The 14,809-nt window shown below is 38.1% G+C and overlaps 1 protein-coding gene across 13 annotated transcripts in view; it reads right to left on the bottom strand.

The window, feature by feature from the left end:
• The window catches only part of CACNA1D (calcium voltage-gated channel subunit alpha1 D), a 167,441-nt gene that overhangs the window by 5,055 nt on the left and 147,577 nt on the right, over positions 1-14,809 (bottom strand). For 11 of the 13 annotated variants that reach the window (XM_064432540.1, XM_064432549.1, XM_064432550.1 and 8 more), the window contains 5 exons: positions 6,664-6,780; positions 4,806-5,170; positions 4,469-4,495; positions 3,441-3,590; positions 2,318-2,481 (listed from right to left, as the gene is read on the bottom strand). In XM_064432540.1, coding sequence (XP_064288610.1) covers positions 2,318-2,481; positions 3,441-3,590; positions 4,469-4,495; positions 4,806-5,170; positions 6,664-6,780 — 823 coding nt within the window. The remainder of the gene's footprint in view (positions 1-2,317; positions 2,482-3,440; positions 3,591-4,468; positions 4,496-4,805; positions 5,171-6,663; positions 6,781-14,809) is intronic. The other 2 variants (XM_064432547.1, XM_064432542.1) reach the window with 1 other exon arrangement.

Here is a 14,809-nt window from a genome sequence, read left to right as displayed (position 1 = left end):
ACTTTCTTCTTTCCTCCCCATGGCTTCAAGCTCTTGATTCTAATAAACCAGATTTCCCATAGGAAACATAAAATCTCCAGTTCCTTGGAAGCAATATGCAATGTGTAAAACCATATCCAAGTCAACCCAGGTTGTCAATTCCTAATGTTTATTCTGTGCTTAGGACCACAATCATTAATGGTCTCTACTGTTATGTGCACTTTCATGATAGAAAAGAAAAAGTGGAAATTTGAACTGAATCAAGATGTTTGGCTGATGTAGAGATGTTTCAGTTGATCTTGTTGGAAGGCTGCAGAATGATGGGAAGCATGTGGGTATCGTTCCCCTTTGCCAGCTTCAATGCTCAGAAAGCCTGGATGCTTTCCTACAGCTGAAACCCAGATCCACCCTCACAGCTGCAAGCACTGGAGTGGGACACTGGAGAGAAGCTGGCTGTACCAAGTTAAGTGCCATGGAGTTATGGCACCCCACAGTTATCATCAGACACTTCATGCTGGATACTAACAAAGAGCCACTGAACTAAAACAGGCACCTCCACGAGGTCATTCTGTCCAACTAAAGCAAACTTTGTCTGTCTCCTTTGTCTCTATGGCAAATCCAGTGTAAGCCTTAGCTCCTGATCCTAATATGCTAAATGTCCCAATACCAAAATGTATAAGCAACCCAAAAAGTCCCTTCATCCAAAATAAGGACATGCTTCTCTGCAGAGAAGAGGCTGAAATAAAATCTCAGTTATTTCTCAGTACACTTCTGGAAGCTGCTCAAATACTGTGGTGATGAGTTTGGTGTAGAAACATTGAGAAAGCTTGACACAGAGCTCAATTTACTGCAGTACTCAGCCAAGGCACTGGATGAGTTCACTTGGACTGATTCAGATGCTAGCAGGAACTGTTTAGTGCAGTGCTGCATGTCTTTTTTTTTTCTTTTTTTTTTTATTCATGTGAGACAATCAAGGCTTCCTCCCCAGGCCAAACAGCCCATACACTAGTTACAAATAAGAAATTTGAGATTCTGCTAAAATCTCTCAACTCTTTTCCTGAATATAAAATAAATGGTTATGACAGGAGGTCTGACACTGATTGCTCTTATGACATTACATTGGTGAAAGTCAAGGACTTCCTAAATTACCCTTATGCAACTTTGATCAGAACTATGTCCTCTTATCCTAGGATATCAAATAATTTTATCTAGTACCTTAATCTAGTTTCCTGTAGATGTGATAAAAAGCATAACTTCCTCTAAAGAAATGACTTCCAAACATTGTCATTAAAACTTTATCTCCAAGACTGCAGTTAGAGGAAACCTTTAACCCTCCACTCAAAACATTTTCATGGGCAGACCCTTGGACAATTTTTATATAAAGTTTTCCTCCTGCAATCTGTGGAATGAATATACAAAGCATCTATCTATTTCTTTGGCTTAAAATTCCTCTGTTATCAGAGAAACTTTTACAAAGACATATAGGGGTCTCCTTTCAAGTCTCTCCTTCATCTGATGTGTTTCCCTTCTGCTACTGAAAGACAGACAGTACCCTTCACTGGTGTTCAGCTGAGTAATTTACTCTCTGTGGTGCAAGACTCATTCTGCCCCTGTGCCCCCCTAAGGGCAGAAAGCCAAAAAGCAGAGAGCATTGCCAGTCTTATAAGGAGATGAGTGCCTAAAGTGTAGATCCAGTACTGGCAGTATTGCTGGAGAATGATACCTTTATTATATAAAAATATATTCTCCTGCTGCCTTTTACCACAGCTTTCTGTAGCTTTAAACAGTCTGAGACTGTACCTCAGATATAAAATTATCTCAATACACTTGAGAATCTCTGAGACAAGAAAAAACCTTAAAAAGAGGTTGCTTTTGCACTCAGAGGTCAAAGACCAAACCCAAGAATTTTGAGTCTGTGCCTAGTTTCACCAGAGGATTAGCACTGCTAATCTCTGCAGTGTGGCCTGGAACATACAAAGACAGAATAGCAAGATAAGAAGCATGACATCTTGTAGAAATGCATATGATGCAATATTTTTCTTGAGATAAGGAAAAACCAAGGGTTAAATATAAGGAAGAGAAGAAATGAAAATTAAAGAATCAGAAAAAAACATCTGTTGACAATGCTAATTCCATCTATAAATTGAAACATCTCCTTCAGAAGAAACACAGAATTTTAAGCATTGTTCCTGAAACAGCAGAATAAAGTACCAATGTCAATCTGAAATAAGATGCTTAATATCCAAGTTTTATAAAAAAATCGTTTTTAAAGTGGAATCTGTCTGAATGCATTTGAATTATTTCAGATTTTCAAACCAATTGTCCTTAATGTACTTACGTGGTGGTGTTGGAGGTAGCAGCCGTCTCCTAGGAGATCTTTTTGTATCATAACAGATCTGTGAATCATCTTCCTCAAAAAAACCATGTGGGTGATGATAACCTTTTGGTCTCTCAAAATCTGAGTCATGGCAGTGATATCTACAGTGGTAATCATATCTATGCCTGCATTCAAAAACAATAACGAAAATATTCTTTCAGTGAATTTTTGTAAATAGTTACAAAATTAGTTTCCTTCTTAAGGATTTTCAAGTCTACTTTTTCTCCAGCAAGGGAATTAAACATTGCATTCTGTAATTGCACAACTCAGATTTAAAATCCAGTTTCTGTAGAATTTTGAGAGAGGGCATATACTTCTGTACTAGTACATTACATGGTCAATTCTCAGGTTAAATTTTTAATCATATTGTATTTTCAATTAATTTATTCTTATCAGTACAGGAAAAATGTAAGATCTCAGTCACACACTGCTTGAAAAAATAAAACAAATACTCTCTTCTACTCCTGCTATGTTCTCTTCAGAACCTTGGGTAAGGTGCAGAGCACAAAAGATCAGAATGGATTTAAGCCTCTTACATTCTGGATATTGTCATGTTTAAAATCAGATCTTGAAAGGGTGTTACTTGATGCTAACTATCATACAAAAAAAATATATAGTGACCTGAAAATTCTGTAAAATTTAGCTTTTATGCAAATCAATGGGATGGAGATTAGGGTGCCAATCTTGCCAGAATTCAGCTGGTGAATGTAGCCCATATAGCAGGAGAAAGAGAATCAAATATGTCTGGCACTTGAGCATATCCACTTATGGATCTAAGATAAAATGGCAACAAATTCCTCTACTTCTGGGCTGGACTTGAAATTTTTTTAAAATGGCCAGAATTGGAGATTATTTTTGAGATGCTACTGAATATAGTCAGTAGAAGGAAAACATTCCATCTTTGGAATTCTCTCCATTCCTCCTCATCATTTCCCATTTCAGCAGTTGTCGAGTATAAATTTCATTAGAGAATTTGCAGTGGGAACATGCTTAGTGAAGCCTTTACATCTATGTACCTAAAATACCTAAATATTTGTGCACGCTATTTTATTTAACAGATATTTTATTTTATAAATATCCTCACCTGTTTCCTGACAACATACTGTCATCTTCATAATATTCTTCTCCACTGTAATACTCCTGCTCTCCCAGATAATGATCATCATTGCAGTAGTCTTGCACTTCGTGTTCTTCCCGGCGAATGGTAGGTCGGCGCCCATCACCAGTGTCAGACCTGGAAGCAGCCACCAAATAGAAAATTTTATTCTATTTATATCAATTATATATTGTTTATAATGTTCTTATAGTTCTTTTAATGTTCTTCAAAGAGGAGAAGAAAAAGACAAGCATTAACAACTCTCTATCACAGGATGTGGTGTTACGGCAATGCAGTTCAGAACATGAATGATGTATCTTCCTTTATTTCCTTGTGGTACAATAGAAAAACAATAAAAGGATGCTCAGTGAAATAAAATACATTCAAGACATTTTTATATGATATACATTGTCATTTGGAAAAACACAGCCCCTCTCCAATGCCTGAAGTTTGCCAAAAGGCTCAAATATTAAGTGAATACACTGAGGTATTCAAAAAGAAATCTGAAATGGGTATACAAACATTAAACCCACCACCGTGCATCCATTTACCAATACTCTTCAATTAAAACAATAGATGTTACAATGTAAAAAGTGCCTTAGAAAATATTCAGACAGAAGACCAGGAAAGATTTTGGGTTCCCTATAACAGGAACTGTACACATTAACATTTATCAAAGCTAACACCAGTGGTTTTTCCAGTCTTGTTAAGTCAATTTTTAACAAGGACTACAATCAGGTGTGATCTTTAGCCTGCTGAAAACTGCAGAAACCTGCCCAGACTTTCAAAAGGGCTTGAATAATTTTGAACTTTACCAAAAGGTTGTCCTTTTAGAACAGGCAGTAAATAAATAGACTTTAAAACTGTCACAAGTTACTGAGCATATGCATTGTTATACAGTTAATTTAGAAAAAAAAAAAAAAAAAAAAAAAAAAAAAAAAAAAAAAGGAGAGGAAAAAAATAAAGAAGAAAAACTCCCTGTCCTCTTCAATTATGTCAGAGCAATACCAACTCACCTAATATATGTTTCATAGTAGCGTGTTCTGTCCAGGTAGGCCACAAAAATGAGAAAAATATTTTAAGAACAAGTCATTTAGAGAAATTCTTTGGTGATTACAATGTCTGTGCTGTAACTAATGATCTCACTTTAAAGAAAACTGCTACTTTCAAACCACAGAAAAGCTTTATGCATCATCACAACTACATTTTAAATATACCTCATACATCGGTAGGCAACAGAAATGAAGATTCATATTAATTTCACTTAGCTTAAGTTTCCTATAATGTATTCATATATTTATTTTAAAACAAGATAATAATAAGACATATTAAATAAGACATATTTAAATTTACCTCCTACTGCTTGGCCTTCTTCTCTTCTCGTGGTCAGTCCTGGAGTGTGAACGGTACCCGTTCTCAGATCTGTGCTCACGGTTCCCAAAACTTGTGTGTCTTCCATGGACTTTGGACACGTTGGCATTATTGAGATTGGCATTTGTTGAGTTTGGAACGTGCTTTCCTACCGAGTTGTGATTGTGATGGTTGTGGTACACAGAGTTGCCTGCCTGATGATACATGTTTTTCTCAGTATCACTCGCAGAGGGAATTGAAGGCCGCTGGACATGTAGGGGACGGTGTGTGGTGTTGATTTGCTGAAATGAATCTCGTCTGTCACTGCTAATGTGGTTTATGTGGTTGCCAAAGAGGGCACCATTCCTCTGTTTTAGGGGAAGAGAAAGAAAAAATTATATCAGATACCTTAACAGAACATACTCTTGACAGTGACTTTTCTCTCCTACATGCATAGAAAAGTAGCAATTCAAGTAACCTGTGATTTTTCTTTCTAATTTTATGATGCTTCAGATGGAATCTCCTGAAGTGACAAAGATGTGATTGTGGTGATGACAATATTGTATTTCAGAGTCAAATCAACAGTATGCTGTGATCATTATTCTTTTCCACACAAGTAAAAGTGACATATCCAGCTTTCTCCACATTTTATTACGCAGGAGAAACCTAGACTCCCATAAATGAACATGCACCAGCTTCCTCAGAAAGAGATGTGTTTGCTTAATTTTTGGGAAGGCCTTGGTGGAGTTCTGTGCTGCTCTCCCAGGGCATGGGTTTGCAGCAGGCGTCACTCAGACAGGATGGAGTGCCATGCAACAGCTTGCAAGCAAATCCCAGGTAGGGAACATTCAGCTCCAGTGCTTCCATTCTTTCTTCTCGCAGGTACAAGAAAGAGTTTCTGTTTATCAGCCCTGGGAGTGTGATGGATGGTGAAAGAGAGGATGAGGTGCTAAGTTATGACTATGACATGCAGCTCTCTTGGACACCTGACCCAGGTTAGGGAGCCTCCCTGTCTAGCCAGGTGTGGGTCCTGGATGACAGCAGTCTGAGTTGCAGCTCAATCTAGAGAAGACAGGAGGTAATGATGGTTGGCAGAGAAATGCATCTACTGATGGCAGCTGAGGCACTGTCTCCAGTGCCACATCCTCCTTTGTGCAAAGGACAGTAGCAAGCTATGGGGCTTCTGCTGTAATTCCTGCAGAAGCATGATTTTACATCTGCTTCTTCTGAAATGCTTGGGGAAAAAATAAGTTTTCTTGCTGGCTGACAAATGGTTTGCAGACTGCCTCTGATTATAACACCAAATTTACATGCTCACCATTTAGGACTAAATAGCATAAAGAGGAAACCTATTTTTTTTTATTGATTCTTATTGACATCCCTCATGGGATTGGAAATGGCATTTTATTTAGTTGACTTCTGTGTAACCCCATGCATTCATCTTAAAATATGCAGTTCTGTGTTGTGGTTTGCTTGCATAGACTTTCATTCTCTTCTTCCTATCTACCACTGCAGAGGTTAAACCCAGTTTCAACCTTGCCACTATCAAAATCTGAGATGGCAAGGTTCATGCCTTTTGATATGATTTGCTTAAGAAAAAATAAGAATTAATGAGAAAGAATTAGGTGCAGGAGAACCACCCTGCAGGAACTGTTTCCTAAATTTATGAGGAAATGCAAGTGTCCTAATATTACCATTTTTATAGATTTATACATAAAATTTACTTCTTTATAAAATATATATTTTTTCTGATTTGAGGGGTTTAAAAGTATTACTATGTTATTTCATGTTCAAGGACAAGGTCATTCTTTACTCTCATATCATACAAAAAACAATTCACATGGTTGTGTTCTGACATTACTTTATAAACATCTTCCTCCTCCTCTGGATTGTTTTCCTCTGGTTCATCATCTTGCAAGTCACAGGATATAGCTCGGCGTATTTCTGGGCCAATATCATGAAGTGTCCTTAGTCCTGCCTAAATCAATGACAACACCATAATACATTAGGAATGCAAATCCTTTTTTGCTCTTTAATTACTGGTGTTAAAATTATTTTAAAGGACAATTAACAGTTTTTGTATCCTGACATCCACAGAGGATGTATTCTGCTGTAAGTTCCTTTACTATTATTAATAAAAAGTTTATATATCCCAGTACCACCCTGGTAGTACTGAGGTGATCATGTCTTTATTATCACAGTGTAGACACTGACTAAAACACCACTGATTTATGGACCCCTATAGAAGAAAAAATAATCTTATTAAAAAGTGTAAGTAATCAGCAAGAACTATAATAAAATGCATTTCAATGAGATGTATATATAATGTTCAAAACATGTTTGCAGCCTGTGTCAACAAAGGAAACACAAGGAGATCTTTGCTATAGCAACAGCAATTTTAGCAGAGCTCAGATGGAAAAGAAAGCAGTGAAATAATTCCAGCTCATCTGCACTGCACTGTGATTTGCAGATATTTGGTTTAAAGCTTTTGTTTAGTTAGAAAACCATTGAGTTACAGCAGCAGAAACTCAGTGTACACCAGTTCATATTCCTCTCAAGTTTGCTACCACAAGCAACATTTAGGAAAAGGAATAATGCTGACACTGTCCAGGACAGACCTGCACATCAGGGAGGAGAGAAACATCATACCCCAGGCCAAGAGCTCAGTGCTTTGTGCAGGCCTTACTTCAAAAAGGAGATATTCTTCCTGGTTTAACTCTGCCTGCTATGATCCCAAGCAAGAATCACAATCTCGTTCTTCCCAGCAACTTCTTTTATCTCCTCAGATTCAGCAAAACCCAAGATGTGTGTGTTTAACCCTTTACCACTACACTTACACACGCTAAAAATCCTGCACAGCACTTGGCTGAATTTTTGATTATGATCTAAAAATGTGATTTATTCTTTTTTAGCATTTTTGAAGGAGATGTGAGGGCTGTCCCAGCACAACACTGACATTGCACGTTACTTGCCCTGAGATAGCACGAGGATGTGTAGAGAATTTTGTGCATTTCAGAGCTGCAAAAGGAGCTGAGAGACCCTGGAGGACCCCAAACATGGCTTGGTCTCATTCATGCTGTTTCCTCACACACTCCTAGGAGCACATTCAGAACTGCTCAAAACAGAAACAGCTGCTTGGCTGCGGAGAACAATGGCATTTATGCAGTGTGGGCAATCAGAACCTGGAAAGGGATGAACCAAAAAGCTTTGAACCTGTAGATTTACTACAGGCTCCACTTCAGGTTTCACTCACTCCAGTATTTCCCTTCCTGGAAAAGGTGCCTGACTAATCAAATTATCTACATCTATTTGGCAATTCAGTTTTCTTCCTCAGGGATGAACTTTGAGAGTTATGCTATAATTGAACAAGGCTCTAAAAATCATTTACTAGTGAGTTAATATACAATACTCATTTCATGAATACATTGTGCTTTCTCCCACTTCTTATGCTAATTGCATAGTCAGAACCTCAGCAAGGTTGTTAATGTCATCATTTTGCAAGGTGCTAAAGGAAAGTAAAATTAACACTTTAAGGTACACCTATTCAGGGGGAAGACTAGAGGCTTCTATTGATTTAACAAAGGCATTATTTATTTACTAGAGGACTGCTATTATATTTTGGTTATTTGACCATTAGCTAGAAGAGCCACTTGCATTTCACACTCACTACCTGCTGACTTCAGAGCAAAGAGAACTAAAAACTTCAACTGGCACTTTCACATAAAAATAAACTGAGCTTAGTATGAACAGAATACAATTTGAAAACTGCTAAATAAGGTAATTAGTATCCAGAAAAACACCTGAGTAGACCTACACTAACACTGAACATATAATAATAAGTACACATAACAAGATCCACATAATAAGAGACACAGCAAAGTCGTGATTGTCCAGAGTTGTTCATGCTGGAGGAGCCCATCTCTCAGCTCTGGCTGAGTGTGCTGCTCTACACTGCACAAAAGCTCTGAGGTTTCTGCCAGCCCAGGCTGCCTTCGAGCTGAGCCCTTCTGCGAACACAGCGCTGTCAGAGAGCAGCACCAGACAAAATTTAACTCTGACAAAATCTACTGGCTCATACTTCTGTCTGCCAAATCGTGACAAAGCCCCACAAATACATGCCTGGAAGCTGAGAAAAGCCACGTGTTTGACAGCAACACATGAATAGTAATTTAATTTTCATTACATTTCCAACTGCCTTCTGGCTTACTTCTTGGTGAATTACCTCTCCTTTACTTCAGAGAAAGCAGGCAGCCTTTATCATCTCATCTCTCTCCAGTAAAACTCATTTCCAAGTAACAGACCTCTTGCATTTACACAGTCAGCAGTGGAAGAAAGAAACCTGGATCACCTATAAACATATACCTATAGGCAAAGGTATATGTTTATTACACTAAACCCAGCAGATTTATTCACTCACAGCCAGCACTGAAGATCTCAAGCAACACCAGTCTACAGAATTGAAATATTCCTCAGTTTATTTGCTCTAATGAATGACCTACAACAATTTTGTGAACTCTATCCTGAAAATGACTACTCCCACTTACTGTCTCATCTTACCTGGTGCAATCCAACAGCATCATAAGTAATCTAAGAAATATTTTATGGGGAGCACCACATAATGATACTCATAATGCTCATGCTGATCTCTCACTGACAGGAAAATTCTTCATTAGATCAGTCAGCAAAATTGGGACTGACATAAAAACACAGAAATTGGTACTTTCATGTCAGTAGGAAAATCCCTTCTTTGAACCTTAATGAATACTTAATGTCCTTTGCAAAGACTGAAGAGGCAGAATGGACTGATCAAACATTTGACTTTACATTCCAGCACCAAAACCAAAGATCTCTAAAACAAAAGAGTGAACACAAATATCAAACTGACCTTCCCCACACCTGTTCTTTGGTTTACAGGGAAGAAGTGTGCTGCAGACACACATTCCCTACATAATACTGCACTTTTTAGTCTACCCAGCAAGAACCCTGGTGACAATGCAACACACAAGAGAGCAATGGGAGCACTCCAATTTGTGAGGTTCTAAAAACTGCTACATTTAAATCAGTGATAAAAACAAAAGCTGAGCAGATGGGGCTCTTCAAAAAAGAGGGCGTGGATAGTGAATTGTCTACCCTTGCCAGACGTGTGCTTGTTTCTTTTTCATTAGAACTGCTAAAGTTCTTAGGAGGTGGTTATTACCCTACACAGAACTTCATAAGATTTTATTACATACAGAGATTAAAGATGTGCCACATTCCTGAAGCACCATGTTATAATGACATTTTAAAAAAAGTCAAATTTGAGTGTTATAGAGGGATTGCTTCCTCACAGTGCTTGAGCACGGCTCTAATTCCGTTCTACAGATTTCACTAGAAGTTTGCAAAATAAGTTATTTCTTGTTCAGACACATTGCTTAACCAAAATTTAAATTTTGATTCTTTCCTTGCTTCATCTTTTTTCCTTGTATGTGAGAGAAAGATGAGAAGTATCATTCCAAAGGTTACTCAGCAAAGCAGTGACACATCGAGTGCTGAACAACATAATTACATGAGAAACCCAAGCATGTCTTTAATTAGGCTTTCCCATCAATGCCCGGAATGACTGCAGATGAACATGGTAATTCTGTGCAGCTGTGCTCGGGAGGCACAACAGCACCTGCAATGTTTTCTGGATGGCACAAGGCACTGATACACCAGTGCTGGGTCCTAAAGAGCATCTCAAGAGACGATGACTGATGCCCTGATGCCCCTCTCTGACACACTATTGAGACGATATAGATGTGTTTTCAAAAGCAGAAATAACAGAAATGTAGGAGTTCCTCATCCTCAGTGAGAAAATATATCATATTACCAATAACTACCCCTAGACAGATTATTTAGAGATACGCCTTAAAAGGCTTGAAAGGCAACTCACACCAAACCATCAAAACATTTGGAAGTTAAACATGTAAACATTTTGAAAAGACTGCTTTTAAAAAATGCCAAACAGGTTTTAAATCAACTTCCCACATCTACAGTATGCATAAAATACTAACACCATTTTAAATACATGTCTTATAGTAAGAAATCTGTGTCTAATGCAAGACTACCATCATGACTTTCAGAAAAAAACCTTCAAATGCTTATAAATATTATAAAAATTGTTTTCCCTGTACCTAAATTCAGTCCACAACCATTTTAAGCTATGGTCTAACCTACATATACATGCAGTTTAAGCTTCTTTTAAGAAGTGCAAGCACACTACCCTTATTTAAATGATATCCTTGCCACCTACACTATTTCCAGTCAGTAAAATACCCAGTGGTCCCTCTTTTGAGGCATCCTAGAGTGGTACCAGGAACTGGAAGACACTGGCAAACTTTGCTTCACAGACTTTAGAACAATGATGTATATTTATGTATATTGCTATATAAACTCACTAGAACTGGAAAAAAACCCACAAACCTTAATTCTAAATGCTTCAGTTTTCAGAGTTTCAAAATCCCAGAAGCCTGGAATGACTCTAAAAACGTTCCTGTAAACCATTAGATTTATAGGTAAAGAACATGTTTTTACTATCTGCTTATTTTAGAGCAAAGAAAACTACAAGGAGTAAAAAACCTCAGAGCTACACTGACACTTCAACATAAAAATAAACTGAGGTTAGCATGAACAGAATAAAATGATAGAACTGCTTTAGAAAGGAAATAAGCATGCAGAAAAATAGCTGAAAGACCTACACTGTAGCAGTGGACATAGGAGACATAGTAGTCAAGCCTTGATTGCCCCGGGTTCTCCATCCTGGCAGAGCCGCTCCCAGCGCTGAGCGCTGCAGCTGCACCGAGGCTCCGAGCTCTGAGCCAGCCCAGGCTGCAGAGCTGAGCCCTTCTGGGAGCACCACACAGACAGGGGAGCACAATTAAATGGAACTTGAGCAACAAATTAACCCCTCAGCCGATGCCTATCAGAGGGTTTGGCTTTTTCCTTCTTCTATCACTGTTTACTGCAGGGTTAATAGTAGTTGTAATGTTTGCAGAGAAAAAAAAAAGCATAATTAGTTTAATCTGAAAAATGTTTCCAAAATCAGGCTCAGGTCAATAAATCAGTGCTTTTATGTAGCTGGGATGTGAAAGAAAATATCCTTTAACTTTTATTTATGTGTATTAAAAAAGAGGGGTACAAATAAATAAATATTTAATATAGATGTGTTACATATCTAACACATCTATATACAGATGTTACAGCAAGTGTTTTCCATAGGAAAAATAGTGCAGAATTAGTTCATTCCCTCTCTGTGCTAGATGAAAGTAATTAAAATTGTTCATGCTTCACTTAACATCTATTTTACTAGCAATGTGACCACTGTTTGGCTCAATACAAGTTTCCATCATTACACAAAGACATGCCATTCTGACCCAGAAAATATATTTGTGGTCACTGCATAAGTATCAGTCAACAGCACAAGAAAGGCAATGGAAACCCTTTTTGTTGGTGACCTCAGGGCATGTGTAACACCACAAAAATGGCATAAACAGCTGACTCAAACTGGTCACCCATCATTTCAGAGCCCCTTTTTGTCTGGCCTTCATAAGGGCATGAATTCCCTGGGTCTGCAGAAGACAAACTGTGGGGCTCCAAGGGATGCTGTTACTGCTGCTCTGAAGATGGGTTTGGTGACAATATGCAAATTTAAACAAACTGCTGTTGGTTATTGTCTGAGGTGTCCTTTTCTGAGTGAGGAAGGATTTGAAACTTCATGGCAAAAAAGACTTCCTTGACTTAACAGAATGAGCAGATAATCATCCCTTCTTCACTTTCTAGGCTGCTGCCTCCCCTCTGACACGTACCCAAACAGCAGCCTGGGTTAGGCTGACAGCAAATGCTACACCCTTGAGGAAAACCTGAGCTCTACAGAATAAAAATCACCCTGAATGAATTTACTGTGAAGTAAGAGGAACTGCACGCTCTGGCATACACAAAGCAAATCCACTTCTGCAGAGAGCTCTGCTCTTATTTTCTAACTCAACCCAAACTACAATGGTTTCTTCTCCTGTACCAAACACATCTTAAATCCAGTGTCAGAAGCAGCTGCTTCCTTTATTGGAGTTGGGTGGAGATTTTGGCCCCCAAACATGAGGGGGCTGCCAGGGACATTCTTGTGACACAGTTCACAAGTTTTGGGTTCATATAAGCTAACAAAACTCAGGCAAAGGATGCAAGTTCCAGTTCCATGTGTTAAAATGCCTGAGTCTTAATGACATAAAACCCCTATTCTGTATATTCTAGCGTTCATTCACCCTGAAGTGAAATGCTCCATGTGTCTCTCTGAAGATAACATCTTCTAAGAACAGTATTTTTACACTTGGTCATTCTTCCATTCTTCCTTCCTGAGTGCACGGACTGGATCTTTACCTAAGTAATGTGGCTTCCAAGGAAAGATTTATTCCCACACCTGGTGAAACAGAACTTATTAAAACAACTACTGTAGGCCATCAGAAAGCCTGACTAGACTTTCTGAGCTCACCGAATTTTACTCTATGATATGCAATTCTCTAAAACTAACTGAAGACAGTGTGGATGGCTCCCTGTCTTCTATACTACACTTTTTCTGGAAGTGCTTTTCTTGCTGCAAACATTATTTTTATGACCTTGAAGTCTAGTTGTAATATTGTGGAGATGTTGTTTTGCAGCCCTAAAAACCCTTCTTATTTTGCATGCAAAAGTTCTTAAATTAGTCCACGTCACTTTTCTGCCTATGTTCATTTAAGTCATTCTATCAGAGACAGCAGTATAAGAAGTACATGGTTTTAAAAGTGTTAGCTAAAACTAAGGCATCCAATTATGCCTTATGCAATATCTTAGATTGCAGCTAAAGGACTAGTTTAAAAAAAAAAGTGTAATTTCCTTGGAAAAACAGGACCTTAGGCTATTTGACAGTTACAGGGCTTCCCTTCAGTATCTTCAAAAGTACTGAATGAAATTATTGTAAAAGATCCAGCCTACTGAGCATGAGGAATACAAGAGGGCAGAAAAATTATATTTTTTAAAAAGCTGTTTCAGTCCAATAAAACAGGGAAAATCTCAGCATCCATTAATGTTTCTCCCAAGGCTTGTCCTTTGAATTAAAACACAATGGATTCTGTCACCAGGAGCCTTCTGTCTCACAGGAGCTTTTACTCTCTGAGGGCAGGAAAGTGTGACATGGGCAGCTGCAGGAATCAGCAGGATTATAAACTGTAACTCACCTCTTGCTTGACCCAAAGGTAAGGAAGGGACTGTAAATAGCTGAAGAGAATAGCAGGTTGTTTTCTTCCTCTCTTGCAGGAGATAGGAGATAAGGAAAGCCAGGCTAGATAATGCAGGAACTGCGGGGTTTATTAGATCCTTAAGAACCATGTTCTTCACTAATTAACCAGTTCATTCACCCCAAGAGAAAGTCACAGGTATCAGCAAAAGTACAAGAGCATTTATGGCTCATATGGCTTTTGACACGAATTGGAACAGGTGAAATTGCTTTTATCTGCAGGTTTGCTTAAGGATTTTGCAGCATGATATGCAGCTTTGTTTTAAAGCTGTATCCTCATATAAGTAATTATTCTAACAAACACAGCATTATGACTTTGAATTTGACATGCTGCAGCTTACAGTTTAAAATTATATTATTCATTTATACGCTGGACTGGGCTTTTTTCCCCAACCACAGGTTTCAGGTCTCTTTGAAACAATATTTCCATTTTTATTTGGTCAATCAAGTTGAGTTCCTACTGATTTGTTAGAAAGACAAAAGAAGAAAAGAGGAAGATGGAAAAAAAAGAAGCAATAATCTTCCCATCTAATGGCCTGGGTCATTTCGATATAATTGTTTTAATCAGAAAAAAAAAGTTCCATGCCTCAAATCCCACAGGTCTTTGCAGATTTCTAGTAGAGATTCATGGTGATTTTTTTAAATTGAAAAATATTTGCCTGATGACAGAGGAAGAGCTGAGTCTTTCCAGTTCCATCTTGCCCTCAGTCATTGAACAGGAAGCAGA

The sequence above is a fragment of the Passer domesticus genome, chromosome 9 (genome assembly GCF_036417665.1).
Source record: "Passer domesticus isolate bPasDom1 chromosome 9, bPasDom1.hap1, whole genome shotgun sequence".
Lineage (NCBI taxonomy): Eukaryota > Metazoa > Chordata > Aves > Passeriformes > Passeridae > Passer > Passer domesticus.
The sequence above is the reverse complement of the archived record's forward strand: the minus strand, read 5'-3'. Positions and strand labels throughout refer to the sequence as shown.